A 15,537-nucleotide genomic window follows, 5' to 3' on the forward strand; every position below is an offset into this window, starting at 1 on the left:
CTTGGTTTCTTTATGGAAAGCTTGTCTTTTGTTCATCTTTTTGACTTCCCATACTGATTTGTCTCCCATGTGTAGCCTACCAGAATTCCTGAAAAATGGTCCTTGATTTGTGCAGACAAGATCCCCATAATTAAGCATGCCATGTTTTGCTCCTTTTTGACTTCCATAGCTGAAATGCCTCCCTAATTTGCTCAACATGTCAGGTCCAAAGTCAAATAATGCTGAAGTGAGGCACATGGCTCAAGGGAGGTGCGGAGCACAAGGCTCAACAGCTGGCAGCTACATATTAAAATCCTCCTAGAGCATGGTTCAGTGTTTGACAGGCTAAGGACTCTAGCTATCATTAATTGGGCTGAAATTTGGATATGTTATACTAGACACCCATTGGAACAACTTCTGTGAAGCATGTCTCCTCATCCAAGCAGTGTAGCTTGCTGAAATGAGGCCTGCAAGATGACCCACGAATTTGGACTGACAAGGAGTATGGCCCAAATTGGTTCTGTCATTAAGCTCATATTCCTCTTGTGCCAATCAACCCTTAACATGCATGAATTGCATCAAATGTGATCCCATTTGCTGTCCTAACCTACGAAACACACAAACATAGGTAAGAGACTCAAAATAAAGAGAAACTAAACAAAATTACTAAGCAAAGAAGGCATGCAAATGTGTGAAATTATGACCTTATCATGTGACCAAAATATCTCTAGGTTTCACCAAACTCTTAGACATGTCCACCAACAAGGCATTCACCAAACACTTAGACATGTCCACCAACAAGGCATTCTCCTCTTCAGAAAGTCGCCCCACAAATGAATGACCTTGAAGATACTCTGAAATAGGATGGTTGTGTACTCCACAAACCACCTCCAACTTCCAATCATCCCCATCACCAATATTGATACCTTTTAACAAGAATGGGCATCCACATTTCTTGGTACCAGTGTCCCTAGCACATTTTTTTTATATCACTATTTGCATCCGACCTTATATCAGTTGTCTCACTGGACTTGCAAGACATATAGTTACCACTCCTCTCACAAGCAAGTATTACTCGAGGCCTCCTCTTGCCCTCACCTCCATAATCATTCCTTTTAATTACAATGACAATATTATTCATTTTTCTTTGTGCACGAGTCCATCTAAGTAATGCATCTCTACCATTGAATATCTACACATAAAACTCATTATTTAAAGATAAAATTTGAAAGATTAATGTCACGTTAATGATACTTAAAAGGATTTCAGACAAACAAAAACTCAAAATAATTACCGAATAAGTTGTGAATTGATTACTATAGTCCATTACACATTCTGTTCCCACATTGTTGCCTTCAATAGGGGCGTCACCTTGTTTTTGTTCCTTCAATGGGAGTAAGATTAAAATAGCTTGCATTAAATTTGTGATCGACAATAAACTACTGAAAAAATAAATAAATTTCGGTTTGATGCTATTGAAACGCAGGTCAAATTTCGATAACGAACCACTGAACTATGTTCCATGTTACGGTGGATCTCCACCGCATATTAAGTTCATGACCAGTCAAACACAACTGAAATAGGTGCAAATTTTCGGTGGCGTCCCATCGAATTTACCTATCGTGTTCGGTACTGATGTACTGATGTATTGAACGCAACCAGCGACCATCATGAAATACTAAACTTGCAAAACGCCAAAAAATAAACTCATACCTCATTCGAAGCCTCTCTAACTTCAATCTCACCCTTCATGAATAAATACAAGATATTTTTTCACCAATATAAACGTATAAATCTAGGGTTGTAGGAACATATGTGGGGTGTAGTGAGCAATTTTAATTTTAATTTTAAATTTTTTTGTCCTTAACAGTAATTATGTACAAAGGTAAAATAGGTTATTCATGTTTAAATTTAATATGGGGTGTAAAGAGCAAATAATGGGGCGCCAATAAAATCTCCCTTTGATTTATTGATCCAACTTTCTCAACAACAAAAAAAAGATTATTTTCACTCTTAAGATTAGTATAATTTAGTTTTTATTTATAAATGACGTGCAATCATTTATGAATGATATACAATCATTTATGACTTTTAGCCTAATAACTTCGTTTGACAAGATAAATAATTTTTTTTTATACAACAATTAGGATTAGTAAGTCCTCATTTTAGTACTCAAACTCATAAATCAATCAATGTGATTCTTCATCTTTTGGTCTACGTGTCAATTTAGTCTTTACAATCGCATTTCGACAAAAAAAATTTGTTAAATTTAGTCACGTGCAGTGGCATACCTAATAAGCCGCAAAGAGGTGCAGTTGCACCTCCCCTCACCAGAAAAATCATTATGGGTGTTTCAAATTGCCCATTTGTTCAGCTGGTAATGGTGCACATATTTTCTTATTTCCATTTTCAACAAATGTCTTTGTCCTTTTACTTTCATTTATTTTTATATTACTCAACCTACTTAGTTTACAATATAAATAAGGAAGTACCCCCCATTTGGGTTCAAATAAAAATACTAGAAAATCAAATTCCCACCAAATCAAAATATGAAAAATCGGTTTTAGTGTAAAATACGATTTAGGCTAAAAATGATGGCTCATTAAGTCAATATATACTTCATACTAAAATTCCATAAATTCAAGTTCTCTTATTTGATGTGTAAGAAATAAAAGCCACAAAAAATTATGTTGAGAAAATGATTATTTCTAAAAACCATTTTTCATGCTTAGTCAATATTTGTACATAAAACAAATTTTCATGTATGATAAGAATGAATGAAGGGACCTAAGGTCAATCTAGGTAAAAAGCCTCAATCCACAAAGAGTTTTTACCCTTTCAAAATTGCACCTCCTTTAAAAAATTCTTGAGTCCGCCAATGGTCATGTGACCAACTTTAAAGGGGTTATATTTTCATCAAAATATAGCTCATTAGTCCTAAAACTCATGTTGTTGCTCAGCAAGATCATCTTCTCTCCATTTAGGGTTTTACATTTCGTTTCCATCAAAGAGAGAAGATAGCCTTGTTGAGCAAATACGGTATTTATCATGGGTGGATAGGTTCTATTTAGATGAAAATATTGCTTTAAAGTTGGTCACTTTACCAGTTTAAATGAAGAGTTTGATGAAATGCGAGAGGGACCAAACTGATGTGCGAACTAAAAAATTAAGGACCACATTGATTGATTTAAAAATTTGAGGACTCAAATGAAGACTTTTGAAAAGATTAGGGACCATTCTTAATATATATATAATAATAAAATTATTTTTTTAATAATTGAGGAAGGAGGGATTCCACATATAACTTTCGTCAAATATGGTCATCCTTATTATTCTTTCTTTAAAAAAAAAAAAAAGAATTCTAGAATTGCATTCATAATTCATCCAACAAAATCATTAACTATAAAAGTCCAATACAAATTAACCATAAAAGATCATTACAATAACAGAGCATTCATCTTATTATTCCAATGTGCGTAGTTCGTAAAAGAAACAAAGCAAGCTTGAGCAATATGATCTTCAACTTGGTTTGGCTTGTTTAGTCCCTAGCTCTCCATCAACACAAATATATTTTTTAATTAAAAATCATTTGGGGCATTATAAATTTACTACTTACTAAAATTATTTTTCGTGTAAAATAGAGAATTTGGGATATGGTCCAAATAATCACTCAACTTATAGATAGATGTACACTAATTTTAATTCTCTAATTTCTCTCTCTCTCTCTCTCTCTCTCTCTCTCTCTCTCTCTCTCTCTCTCTCTCTCTCTCTCTCTCTCTCTCACTTTACTTTTATATCGTGTGATTACTGATTAGCACGACCTTCTCTAGTTTGTTTTTCCTTTCTCAAAAATCTTGTTTTCTATTTCGTTGTCTCGAAAGAGTCTATTTGTCCTCTTTGATCAGTATATGTTTACCACTAGATCTAGAGCTATTTGGTCTTGAATTTTTAATTTGTTTAATCAATTCCACTAATTTGCTCACAAACCATAAACTTTACAGCATGATATAATTTGGCTCGTTGATTTCTTCGAACATATCTCCATATATATATGATCACACAATTATATTCAAAATACGCAATGCTCGAGTTTTTTTCTTAATTTTTAGAGTTAAGTTGATCCCACGACACTTTTGATCCCTTTTTTTTTTTTATAATTACAATACGTATTGCGTTACACAAATGAGGATTTATCATAGTCAAATATACATCTGATTGATTGATACACACATGAAAATAAAACGAATATTGCAAGGGATTTGTAGCTCAAGTACTTACTTTTGCATTCGAAGTTTTGTGTTCTTATATATCATCTCACAATATCATTTGTATCAAAGGAGCTTGTAGCTCAATTATTTAAGAGCAGTTACGTACCCATCTATTCCAACTTTTGTTTTCGAATTTCCCTCCTTTAGTATGTTTGTTTCAAAAAAGAATTTAAAAAATAAAAGGGATATCCTTTTTTTGTTCCAAAATAGAAATCCCTTCTTGTTTTAGAAGGAGGCCCACTTTTGTTTTCTATAGAAAAAAATAATGGTGAAGAGGACCTTGAAGCACAAAATGCGTGCGGCATGTGTGGGAGGCACAAGCTCTGGTATGTATTCCTTCTCCTATGCTCGTGGATTTGATGGAAGGGCACATGGTAACCACATGCGCTTTCTTCTTTCTCACTAAATATGCCATTTATAAAGCTTATTAACAATACATATATGGTGAAGGCAACCACTACATTCACTTAATATATTCTTGAAACTAAAGCTGTGAACATCACTCGTGGTTGTGGTAGACATATTTGTATAAATCCCAATTGATGTATTTTATACTCTTTCTTCTCTCTAACTAGTAAGCATTTGATTGGCGGCTAGTACTTGAAAATTGTGGGCTGCCATGACTGCGACAATGAGGTTATTCCAAACAGGATGATTCCAGAATGTAGGGGACCATGGGGGCTTTCTTTTATCTGAAGAATCTTGTTGCTTGACAAATTAGAGACCTTCAATGTGCTGCAGACTCGGATTCCCTCTGTATAATTGCAAAGAATGTACCTCTCTTCTTCCTAGTGACGAGTTCTTGATGTAGATGGAGCTGACCTTACTTGAAAACACATAACGGCACGCCATGTGTATAATTTTGAGCGGTGAACTGTAGACTAATATACATGTTATGATTTCGATTAACTTGGCATTTTCTCGTCCAACAAAAAAAAAAAAAAAACTTATCATTTTACTCCTAGAACTATATCAACATTGTCAACTCCAGACTTCTTTCTTCAGCCACTTTGTCCCGTGAATTATACTAAATTGGTCAATCTACCCCCTTCACTGTTATTCCTAACAATTCCACTCAAGATGTCGTAAAGTCACGTACTAACTTTTGAGGACCTCTTGATCTTTACAAAAAGTGCTCAAAAATAAATCAAGTGTTGATGATGTGACTTTCCAAAATGAATACGGCGATAAACGATTAAGAAGCGTACTAACTTTTGAGGACCTCTTGATCTTTACAAAAAGTGCTCAAAAATAAATCAAGTGTTGATGATGTGACTTTCCAAAATGAATACGGCGATAAACGATTAAGAAGCCATCAAAAGTGAGTCATGCGTTAAGTACGTGACTTTATTTGACAGCATTTTGGATGGAACCGCTAGTAATTTGACAATATGAGTGGATTGGCTAGTTTGTATGGTTCAATATAGTTTAGGGAAAAAAGGATATATTACTCTATAAAACGGCCTGAGATCAGGTGTCGTCGGCGGTGGTAATCGACTACAATGTGTTTGAGGAGGTGAATTTCCACGGTAGTGGTCCTCTAATCCTAAGATAACGTGAGGGAAATTGAATTCTCATGTTCTTTAAAAATGCTGAAAACAACATAGTGGTCAAGTTTTCATAATGAACTTGGATTTGATCTCGAAAAACATATTCAGATGTTGTCAAAAACAACAGAAGGAAAGTGTATTGCAAGAAAATAGAAGAGAACATGTAGGTTATCAGAATCGTCCATTCGTAGATTTCATTCGAGTTTGTCTTAGCTTGTAAAATATCTACACATCATGTATCAAATTTCCTGATAATTTGGAGGTTAATTTACTTGACCCATTAGTTAATTTACAGACGAAGATATGTATAAATTTCCACCATAACCCTCAAAATTTCATCAAATAAAAGACAGAGCTAGAACATTATCTGATACAAACACTTCCCAAAACCCTAAAAGCAATGAGCCCGAAAGATTATGCATCACATAGATAAGAATAACATTAAGTGCTAAGATTCAGACTAAAACCAGAATGGTTCACAAAATATCCCACTTTCCCGCCAATGCTTGGCAAATCATCGAAATACAAAATGCAGCACTCAAGGGATAACCAGAGACTGCAAAAATTGATAAAATAAGATGTGTTAAATTGCATATCACTGAATTCAATAACATAGCCACAAGCATTAAAAATTCAAAGTTCAAAACAAGATTAAGAAAGCATGAAGCAGAAATTGACTTGCCATTTGAGGATAAATATTGCATAAACGCACAGTTATGTGCTTGAATTCAATCACATTTTGATCATCAGGTTTTTCAATTTTTCATCTCACTTACCACATAACCACATATGAGATTTCAAACCTAAGAATATTAGTTAATATGTTATTGACTTCACTTCAATTCTTGAATGGAATGTTAACAATGGATAAATGTTTGCATTTGTGCCTAAACATTTCACAAATATTGTTTCTAGTATTGTTATGTTCTTCTGATCAATGTAGTCTTGTCAAAATTCTAATCCTTCAATCAGTTCAAAACTGGAACTATTTTAACCTTTGGAAGTCACACTGATCAAAAGGTTCCGCAAACTTCAAAACAGCAGAAGAAAAATATGCCTAAAAAATATTAAATATTATACTGATGAAAAGCAAGGACATACTTGATATAAAATCATCAGTATAGTCTGTCTCCACTTTTCCATGAGCCATCGCACCAACCTGAAAAATACAGGTACTATAACATAGCTGCAAGTATAAACAAATAATATTCGAACTTATGGCCAAAATGTTAGTTCTGACATACCACAAAAACAAAGTCTCTATTGTTTTCAGCAGCAGCAACATAATTGTGTATGCTAACTAATTTTTCCGAACTGTACGAGAAGCCTGAAACACAAGAATACACCTTCAGTTTTCATTATAGATATGACAAAATTGATTATAAACCATGATATACTGACCTATTTTGCGAGAGTTGACAGGTAAATACTGTGTCACAGGGTTCTTTATCACACGCATAAGTTTCTCACGCTTACCAACAGCAGAAATACTCAGTTTTTGTAGCAGTTGCACTGCAAGGTGGTTGGCAGGATTAAAATAATGACAAAATGCCATCCAGAAAATGTAAAGAACAGAGAAAAATTATTTTGTATAAGATCAGAAATACAGACGAACTTACACATGACACCACAGAACCGCTTAAATGTCCTTGGGATACGAACATGTGGCTTAATTTCAATAAGAACACCTGCTGCAGTTCTCACATACACATTTCGCAACTTCCCAGCTTTATTAATTGGGCTATCCAAAACCATAAGGAGAGCCTGGAGATATCAAATATTTAGTTAGGATCACATAACACTTCATTATACTAGAAGCAAAACAATAAATCCTCTTTTTTTAATAGGAAAGAAAATTCATTGATTAAATGAATCAAAAACAGAAACAGAAACAGAAACAGAAAACAAGAATACAGAAAAATACATCCAGAGTAACAGAACAAAGCATTAGGAAGCAGCAGCCCACCAATCAGAAAAGATAGCAACGAAAGAATTGCCCCTAAACTCTGTCAGCAGCCAAGCCATAATGAAGCCCAAAATTGAACCCTCTCCCACAAGTATTCCCTCTCCTGCCCCTAGCACCATGAAACACCCCTGTATTCCGTTCCATCCAAATTACTCAGAACATAGCCATTATAGCACATCTATACGGGAAGACACCCCTCTTCCTACCTCCAAAAAATTGTGGTGCACACATGATAAAGCCACACTATTCCAGAACAACCCAGGTCAAATCAAACTCTCTAGACAGCCTAACCCATAAAAATGAAGCAACCAGGCAATGAAGAAAGAGGTGATCTGCACTCAGCACCCCTTTTTGAATAATGGCACGTGTATTAACCCTCCTATGAGCAATAGTTCAAGCAAAAACCAGTAGGAGGTACTTTTAACCTTCCAAAGTACAAAACAAGGGCATAAAAGAAGAAAGACAAGGAATTTCCATCAGATGTCGTGAGTAGGATTTACAACCCCTGATGTCTACAACTTCTGAGTTTATCCTAATTTGTTTTCTACCAGCTGCTTTCTTTTATTTTGCTACTATAGGAATGAGTTCACTTTATGCTTATTCACAAAAATTTAAACCCAAAATAAAAAATAAAAAAGAGAGAGAAAAGTGTATGAAGTTCATAAAGAAAAATTTCATGGAATACAATATACATGGGACAATTAGCCGGAGTTGCTAACCTGATGAACGATATCGGGCCTGTAAAGAGCAGGATCTCTGTTGTTCTTCCGCAAGAAATTTGAGTGATCATCAGAATTCAGTAGCTGATAAGTCTGTAAGGAGAAAAAAAGTTCAAATTTTTTTAGAATAAAGACAAAGGGTTCAAAGAAAGCAAAGCAACACCAACACTGCAGAAACAAACTAAACCCAAGCCAGAAAAGCCTAAGCACTTGGCGAATCCAGGATTTATACCCCGAGGGGCCAAAGTGTACAAGTTCCCAATTTTTATTTTAACAAAAAGTACCTTGTAAAATTAATCAATACTACTATCATTCATAATTCATGGAAAAACAACATCACAAGATGAGTTCTCATAATCAATACTACTATCATTCATAATTCATGGAAAAATATCTTGTGGGCCAACGTATTAATCAAAACACAAAACCCTATATCAATTCACCAAACAAAAAGCCCCTAAACAATAATCAACCAATAAACAAAACTACTCTAATAAATCAAACCAATGTGAATAAATCATAAATTTCATTCCCATTAAATATATTATCATTATGAAACACGGTGTGCTGGCTTAATTTTGTAGCTTCGTTTCTACATGGTTGGAGTGGAAGAATAGACAAGGGGTGTGCTGACTTATTTTGATACAAAACAAACGATGGGTTTTCCTTTTTAAACACAAATCATTAAGGAGACAACTGAAACAGCACTACGTTTTGTTTACAATCCAAACGGACCGTTTCACTAATGGCATAGAAACCCAAAAGCAATGCGAACCCCTTGAAATTATTTGAGAAAAAGAAAGGCCTTCTTTTTCGCATTTGCAGCAGCACCTCTATAATTTAGAAGTGCCTGAGGCTGTTAAGTGAAATCCGTGAACATAACAGAAACATAACAGAAGACCCCTCTCTCTGGGGATCATTTCAGCGAACACTTGGTGTGCAGTCTGGGGTCGCCCACCAACCGTCCAATGGGTCGAGATTGGAGCTTCCATTAAGGATATGGGTGGGTTCACGGGGTCAACCGACCCCTTTTGTCCCTCTGTGGATCTACCCCACCAGCTCCTCTATCCAAACATACAAATGAAAACACAAAAATAAGCATAAATAACAGAATAACAATGAAATTGTACCTTTCCAACTTTGGCAACTTCCAAAGAAGCTCTCTCAAGGATGAAGATGGCCCCAGGTCCGTTCTTGGTGCTAAGTTCTACTGGGGTTATTGGAATACCCTCAAGTTCAATTGAGTTACCCACTTTTTCTTCTCCTTCGTTTCCATTACTCTGTTTCTCAACCATAGCTCCCTTGTTAACGTCCTCTGGCTGTGAAGCCTCTGTTTCTTCTGGTTCTGACGCTTCTTCTGCTTCTTCTACTCTTTCATATTTATCTTCCCTCTTCCTTCGCTTCTTTCCCTTCACTGCATATGGCCTCACCATTTTTGTAGCTCGCAGGAGACTCTGAAGAAAGCAGAGATACAATCTCGTATTACATGATTGAGTTCAACAAATAAATATGATAAGAAAACAGAGAAAAAAAAAATCAAAAGGTCCAAAGCCTCACCTTGATAACAGTTCGAAAAAAATCGTTCTCAATCACAACTCAACAAGAGCCAAAATGAGAAGAAAATAATGTGGGGGGAGAGAAGAAGAAAAGCACGAACCAGAGGCTGTGGGTGAATGCGATGCTGCTGCGGCTGAAGGTAGGTTTACAAGAGTTTTTGTTTACAAATTTAATCCCACTTTTTAAAACAATTTCAAATCTGTCCACAAGGGTTTCAAAAATTATGTTTTGAACCCACCAAAGTCTTTTATTTTTCCTTTTTTATCCAAAACACTCTTTCAATTTGCTCACGGTTGCACTCTCAAGTTGCTCCACAAAGTTTCAAATTCTTTCAATTATTTCAATTTATGTGCTAGCAGATACTTCAAATTCAAAGATTAAAAACTCAGCTATGTTCTCTCTCTCCTTGCCATATTATAGTTAATTTTGTTGGAGATTAATTCTCTACTACTTTTGGATTTCTCTCTCTCTCTCTCTCTCTCTCTCTCTCTCTCTCTCTCTCTCTCTCCTTGCACTGCTCTTTGACAATTGCAAGCACCAATTTATTAAAAAAATCCCTTGACCCTTTGCCAGATTTGGAGGTCAGGTTATTTTTTGGTCTGAAAAAAGTTGGTGTCACTGCCTTACTTGTGAATTGTGGTCATATATTGTATTTGTCATCTAAGCTATAGCACCAAATGCTTTTTCTTTTTCTTTTTTGTTTTGTTTATTGGATATATACTTGGATGAATTAAATCCTTGAAGTTCTTATAACTAAATTGAGGCACATATAGATTTTCTTATTATGTGATCACATTGGTTATTAAAACTAATCATGTTTATGATAGCATCACATATGTAGTTTGCTAATCAGGACTACCGTCATACTTCAATTAAGTAAGCAATAATTCGTTAGTGAGGATGGTGTTTCCCCTCTTTTCAATCAAGGTGGCCGATGGAATGAACTTTTGGTCATTCTTTTGCAAGATGCGTAGGTGTGCCACTATCAAGATACTAAATGGATGGAAAAGGTTGGATGGATGTGTTGCGCTTCTAACTTCTTAGCAAACGATTGATCTGCCAAGCAAGAAACCTCCTCTTAGCCTAGATTCGAGGATGGGTTTGTACGATTTGTTTTTTTTTTTTTTTTTGTTGTTGTGATTTTTGGATATTTGAGTGGGAATGAGGACAGAGCCATCAAAGTTAGCCATTAGAAGGAGGCTGCCACTTAATGGGGTTACTAGGATTGGCAATCTTGCATGCACTTCCTGTTGAAATTATGCAACCAAAACTCAAATTCCAAATGACCGCCATGTTAAGAACACGAGCAGGGTGGGGTTGGGTTGCCTTATTGACCAAGTTATTCCTTGCTTCCTAGATTTGCCAATGAAGGAAGAGAGGTTTACTGAGGGTATTTGGACCAGCCATGCCATTGCTTGTGGATGAATTATATTATTAAGAGGAAAAGAGAAGATCCAGTTACAGGTCCACAACAAAATAGAGTCGCCATCTCCATTTATCCATCTCTGTCCTGTAAGTAAGGCTTTTCTAGCATCAAGGAAACCTTCCCAAGCTAAAGAGTGAGACGATATCTTTTTAAAGGAAAAGAAGTGATACTTACTAAGGTACTTTTTGGTAACAAGCTAAACTGAATTAACTGGCAGTAACAAAGCCCACCTAACTCTTTAGGCAAAGACACTTCCTTCCATGACATGTGAGACAATTTTGCCTCCATAAGACAAAAGAACTTCCAGCAACTTTTATCCAGCTCCTTTGAAACCTTGGGGGTCTTTTAGAAGAAAATATTATGGACTCCTAAATATCTCCTAATAGTACTCTTATGTTGAACTTGGAGAATACTGCTAATAATATTTTCCCCAAAAGAAATTCCTAGCCAAAGTATTAATTCTGTAGTTTAGGTTGAACTAAAAAAATAAAAAATAAAACGTTTACTCAAATATTTTGAGGTTTCTAATCTAAGAGTATCCACCATAGACTCCCTAAGTGGCTCCCTATAATTTCATACTGCTTTGTTTTATGCATATTTTAAACTTTTAATTAATGCAAACTTTTTTTTTTTTTTTTGTATAGAGATGGACCAATTATATTGAACTAAAAAATTATTATTAAATTTATGACTCTTTAAACTAGGGAGTATCATTGGAGTTCAAATTTTATAGAGAGCTCCTAAAATAGCTTTTGTGTGTTTTTAGCTAAATTTTAACTAAAAAATAGGGAGCATGATTGTAGATGCTCTAACCCACCATATATCATTTGAGACAAAATGTTCGAATATGTAATTTTTCTTGGCAACATATGAGTATTATTGTGTGGCACTCATTGATGATGTTTTCGTTAGTTTGCTGATTTTAGAATATGTTGCAAAATTTTAGGGGTGTTCACGATTCGATAACCGTGGCTTGGAAGAGTTGCCGACCACCGAACCGGAGGTCATCGGCGTACCTATTTTGGAGACCGCCGCTGTGCCGAGGAGATGCAAGAACAACTACAATTAGCACGCCGAGAAGTTGGTGTGGTGCGGTTTGGTTCGGCGAGCATCAATGGCAAAGGATTGAACTGAGATTAAGGGCTTAAGGACCACTTCGTGGTTGGGGGTATGGCGAGTAAGAAGAAGAAAAGAAGAAGCCGAGAAAGAAGAAGGAAAGAAGAAGAAGATGCAGCTGGCGAGAGGACGAAGAAAGAAGAAAAAGATGGAGAGAGAAGAGAAGAAAGAAGGAATGACGGTTGGGAGACCAAAAGAAAAAGAAAAGGAGAGTTTGTGGGGCAGGGGAAACCCAAACTTTTTTTAAAATGTTTTTTTAGTTCTTTTAGATTGTAATAAATACTACAATTATACACACATTGCATAAGAAGACGAATGAGTCTAGTGGTATTTGGGCCTTGTATCTGTAATCTAAACAAAGATCGATTCCCCATCAACGCACTTACTCTGAGACAAGAAGTAAAAAGGCATGAGTGTTTTGAGTGACGTACTGTGATAATAATTAGGGTTTAGGGTTTAGGGTTTATTATCATCAGATCCTCTCTTCCTTCTCATCACACATAGCAAACAACTACTCCTACCCTTCATTATCATCATTCAAGGCTAAATAAGTGATGCGGAATGGAGATGCCTTGATAGAATAGAGAGAATTCAGAAAAAGACATAAGAAAAGCAAAAAGAAAAACGTGAGGCAGCCAAGTCTAAGGGTGAGAGCTCACAGAGTGGAGGGAGAAATGAGAAAAATTAAAAATGCAAGAGTGTTTTGTGTGATCTATGATAACAATTTCTTCATTTGATCGAGTACTCATGTTTCTCGTCGTGTGTGTTTTATTTCGATCAAGTTGGATGGATTTGGAGAAGTAATGTGTTGTATTATTGTATTATACGATTAATTATGTTAGCTCACTGCAACAACTCCTCTTGTCACACGTCTTCTTTTTCCTCTCTATGCTCCTCAAAATTTTATCCTCAATCTGAGAAGTTGATTGACAACAACGGTCACCCACTCATCAGTAAGTAAATTCATTTCATTACATTTATGAATAAATAACACTACCCCTCTTCGTCTTCATCACACACAACAAAACCAACTTCCAGCAGCTACTCAAATCCTATCTTTCACTTCATCACACATAGCAAGCAACTACTCTTACCATTCACTATCATCATTCATGGATGGTAAGATAAGTGATGCGAAATGGAGGTGCCTTGTGGGGACCAAATCTCATTTGTCGTGGCTTAACCCATATGCCACAACCAAAAGACGTGGGATGATCGAGCTTCCCTCCCACTAGAGAAGTGCGGAGCGAGGGAGACGCAAATCACTCATCTGATCCCACTACAACTTATCTGATCCTACTACCATGAAGTGGGGGATGGGATGCGCAAGGCTAGGAAAGCATGGCCAAACCCAAGAACTCGAAACGCTATAAAAACCTGGCTAGACCTCCAGCTAGAGGGAAAAAAATGGAATTAAACACTCAGAGTACACTGCGCAAATACTAACTTGAGCGTCGGAGTGACTTTTGCAGGTACTCACCCCTCTTCCATTGTTCGACCTCAGGAACAAAGTCCGGAGTTCTCTTTCGACCAAGGAAGCGTGCGGACTTCAGTCAAGAACCTGTGGAGGTATTTCTTCTTGAAAGAAATCCTGCTCCAACAGTTGGCGCCATCTGTGGGAATCTCGCAAAGTTGATCATAAATATGACTGAACCTGCACAGGGAACTCCAAACACTTCCATCCCGAGGAATGCGACGTCCAATCCTCAACCCTGAAGCGTAAGGTCCAACTCCCAGGATAGGGAACCAAGCCTTGCTATTATCCAATTGAGGGAAATCATGAAAGAGCTGCGTGAAACGAGAAAGGTAGCAGAGAAAGCTCTGGAGAAGGCACAGAACACTGCTAGCCATGAGGGCCCAAAAGAGAGCAAGAGGAAGCAGAGACATGAGATTTCTGAGGGAGACTCCTCCAGCAGCACACACTCGAGCATCCGAGACAAGGCCACGGCAGAAGATCAAGACAAAGATCGCGACCTGCATGAAATGGCGAAGAGGGCGAAGAACACTAATTTGCGCAATCAGATGGAGAAGATTGTCAGAGGGTATAAGCCATAAACACCCGAGGAACTAGCTTTGGAGGCGGTGAAAGGAATTTGCAAGTCGCCATTCACGAATGATATCCTGAAAGCCAAGAAGCCAGTTAAGTTCACCCAACCTAAGTTTAAGCTGTTAGAGGGCACTACCGATCCCATTGAGCATATCTACCATTTCCAACAACAAATGGTGCTCGAAGGGGATGACGAGGCCCTGTTATGTAAGTTGTTCCCCTCAAGCTTGTCAGGATCGGCCCTGATTTGGTTTAGACAACTGAAACCAAGGTCTATTGGCGGTTTCACCCAACTCTGTGAAATGTTCATATCTCAGTACATTTGTAATCAAAAGAGGAGAAAAGATGTCACGATCCTATTTAGCACAAAGCAAAGTACTGGAGAAAGCCTTAAAGACTACTTGAGGCGTTTTACGAAGGAAATGTCTACTCTTGAGAAGTGCAATTCTCATACTGCTTCATTGGCATTTCTTGAGGGGGTCATACCTAGAACAAAGATGGACAGGTCTGTAGTGAAGACCCCACCAGTGGCCCGAGTGGATGGAATCATCAGACTAGAAGAAGAAGAGCTCACCCAGTCAAAACGAGCCACTTCCACCATTGCGATCCCAAAGCCTCCATCGGAGCAAAAGGTGGAGACGAAGTGATATTCCTTGAGACGAGCCTAGCAACAGACCTAGGCAAAGCTGACCCTTCACCAGGCTCATGGTGAGTTTAGCCAAACTTTTTCACGAGAACAAGGGCAAAGGTATATTTCAAACGCCGCATGCGATTAGCGAATCCCTAGAAAAGCGAGACAGGAACAAGATGTGCGCCCATCATAACCACTTTGGACATACTACTGATGAGTGCCGAAGTCTCAGGTACCAGGTGGAGGCAATGCTGAGAAAGGGAATGTTATCCCAGTAC

At 37.0% G+C, this 15,537-nt stretch overlaps 2 protein-coding genes across 2 annotated transcripts; one reads left to right on the forward strand and one right to left on the reverse strand.

Annotated features, from left to right (window-relative positions):
- Positions 5,966–10,172, reverse strand: LOC18771096 (ribosomal RNA small subunit methyltransferase nep-1). The gene is made up of 8 exons (XM_007203807.2): positions 10,040–10,172; positions 9,613–9,936; positions 8,483–8,575; positions 7,417–7,561; positions 7,199–7,309; positions 7,042–7,124; positions 6,899–6,956; positions 5,966–6,353 (listed from the first exon to the last, which is right to left on the reverse strand). Exons 2-8 carry the CDS (start codon positions 9,913–9,915, stop codon positions 6,274–6,276), a joined length of 873 nt encoding a protein of 290 aa, XP_007203869.1. The 5' UTR covers positions 9,916–9,936; positions 10,040–10,172; the 3' UTR covers positions 5,966–6,273.
- On the forward strand, positions 14,802–15,275 carry LOC109950370. The gene has a single exon (XM_020568937.1). It carries the CDS (start codon positions 14,802–14,804, stop codon positions 15,273–15,275), a length of 474 nt encoding a protein of 157 aa, XP_020424526.1.

The sequence above is a fragment of the Prunus persica genome, chromosome G7 (assembly GCF_000346465.2).
Source record: "Prunus persica cultivar Lovell chromosome G7, Prunus_persica_NCBIv2, whole genome shotgun sequence".
NCBI lineage: Eukaryota > Viridiplantae > Streptophyta > Magnoliopsida > Rosales > Rosaceae > Prunus > Prunus persica.

Bases quoted from the DNA above. Each gene is read 5' to 3' on its own strand.
- LOC18771096 (XM_007203807.2), bottom strand. From the start codon at position 9,915: ATGGTGAGGCCATATGCAGTGAAGGGAAAGAAGCGAAGGAAGAGGGAA. The intron at 7,562-8,482 runs GTTAGCAACTCC...TGATATCTCCAG, and splicing joins GGCCCGATATCGTTCATCAG to GCTCTCCTTATGGTTTTGGA. The intron at 6,354-6,898 runs GTATGTCCTTGC...CAATTTTTGCAG, and splicing joins TACTGATGATTTTATATCAA to TCTCTGGTTATCCCTTGAGT.
- LOC109950370 (XM_020568937.1), top strand. From the start codon at position 14,802: ATGGTGCTCGAAGGGGATGACGAGGCCCTGTTATGTAAGTTGTTCCCC.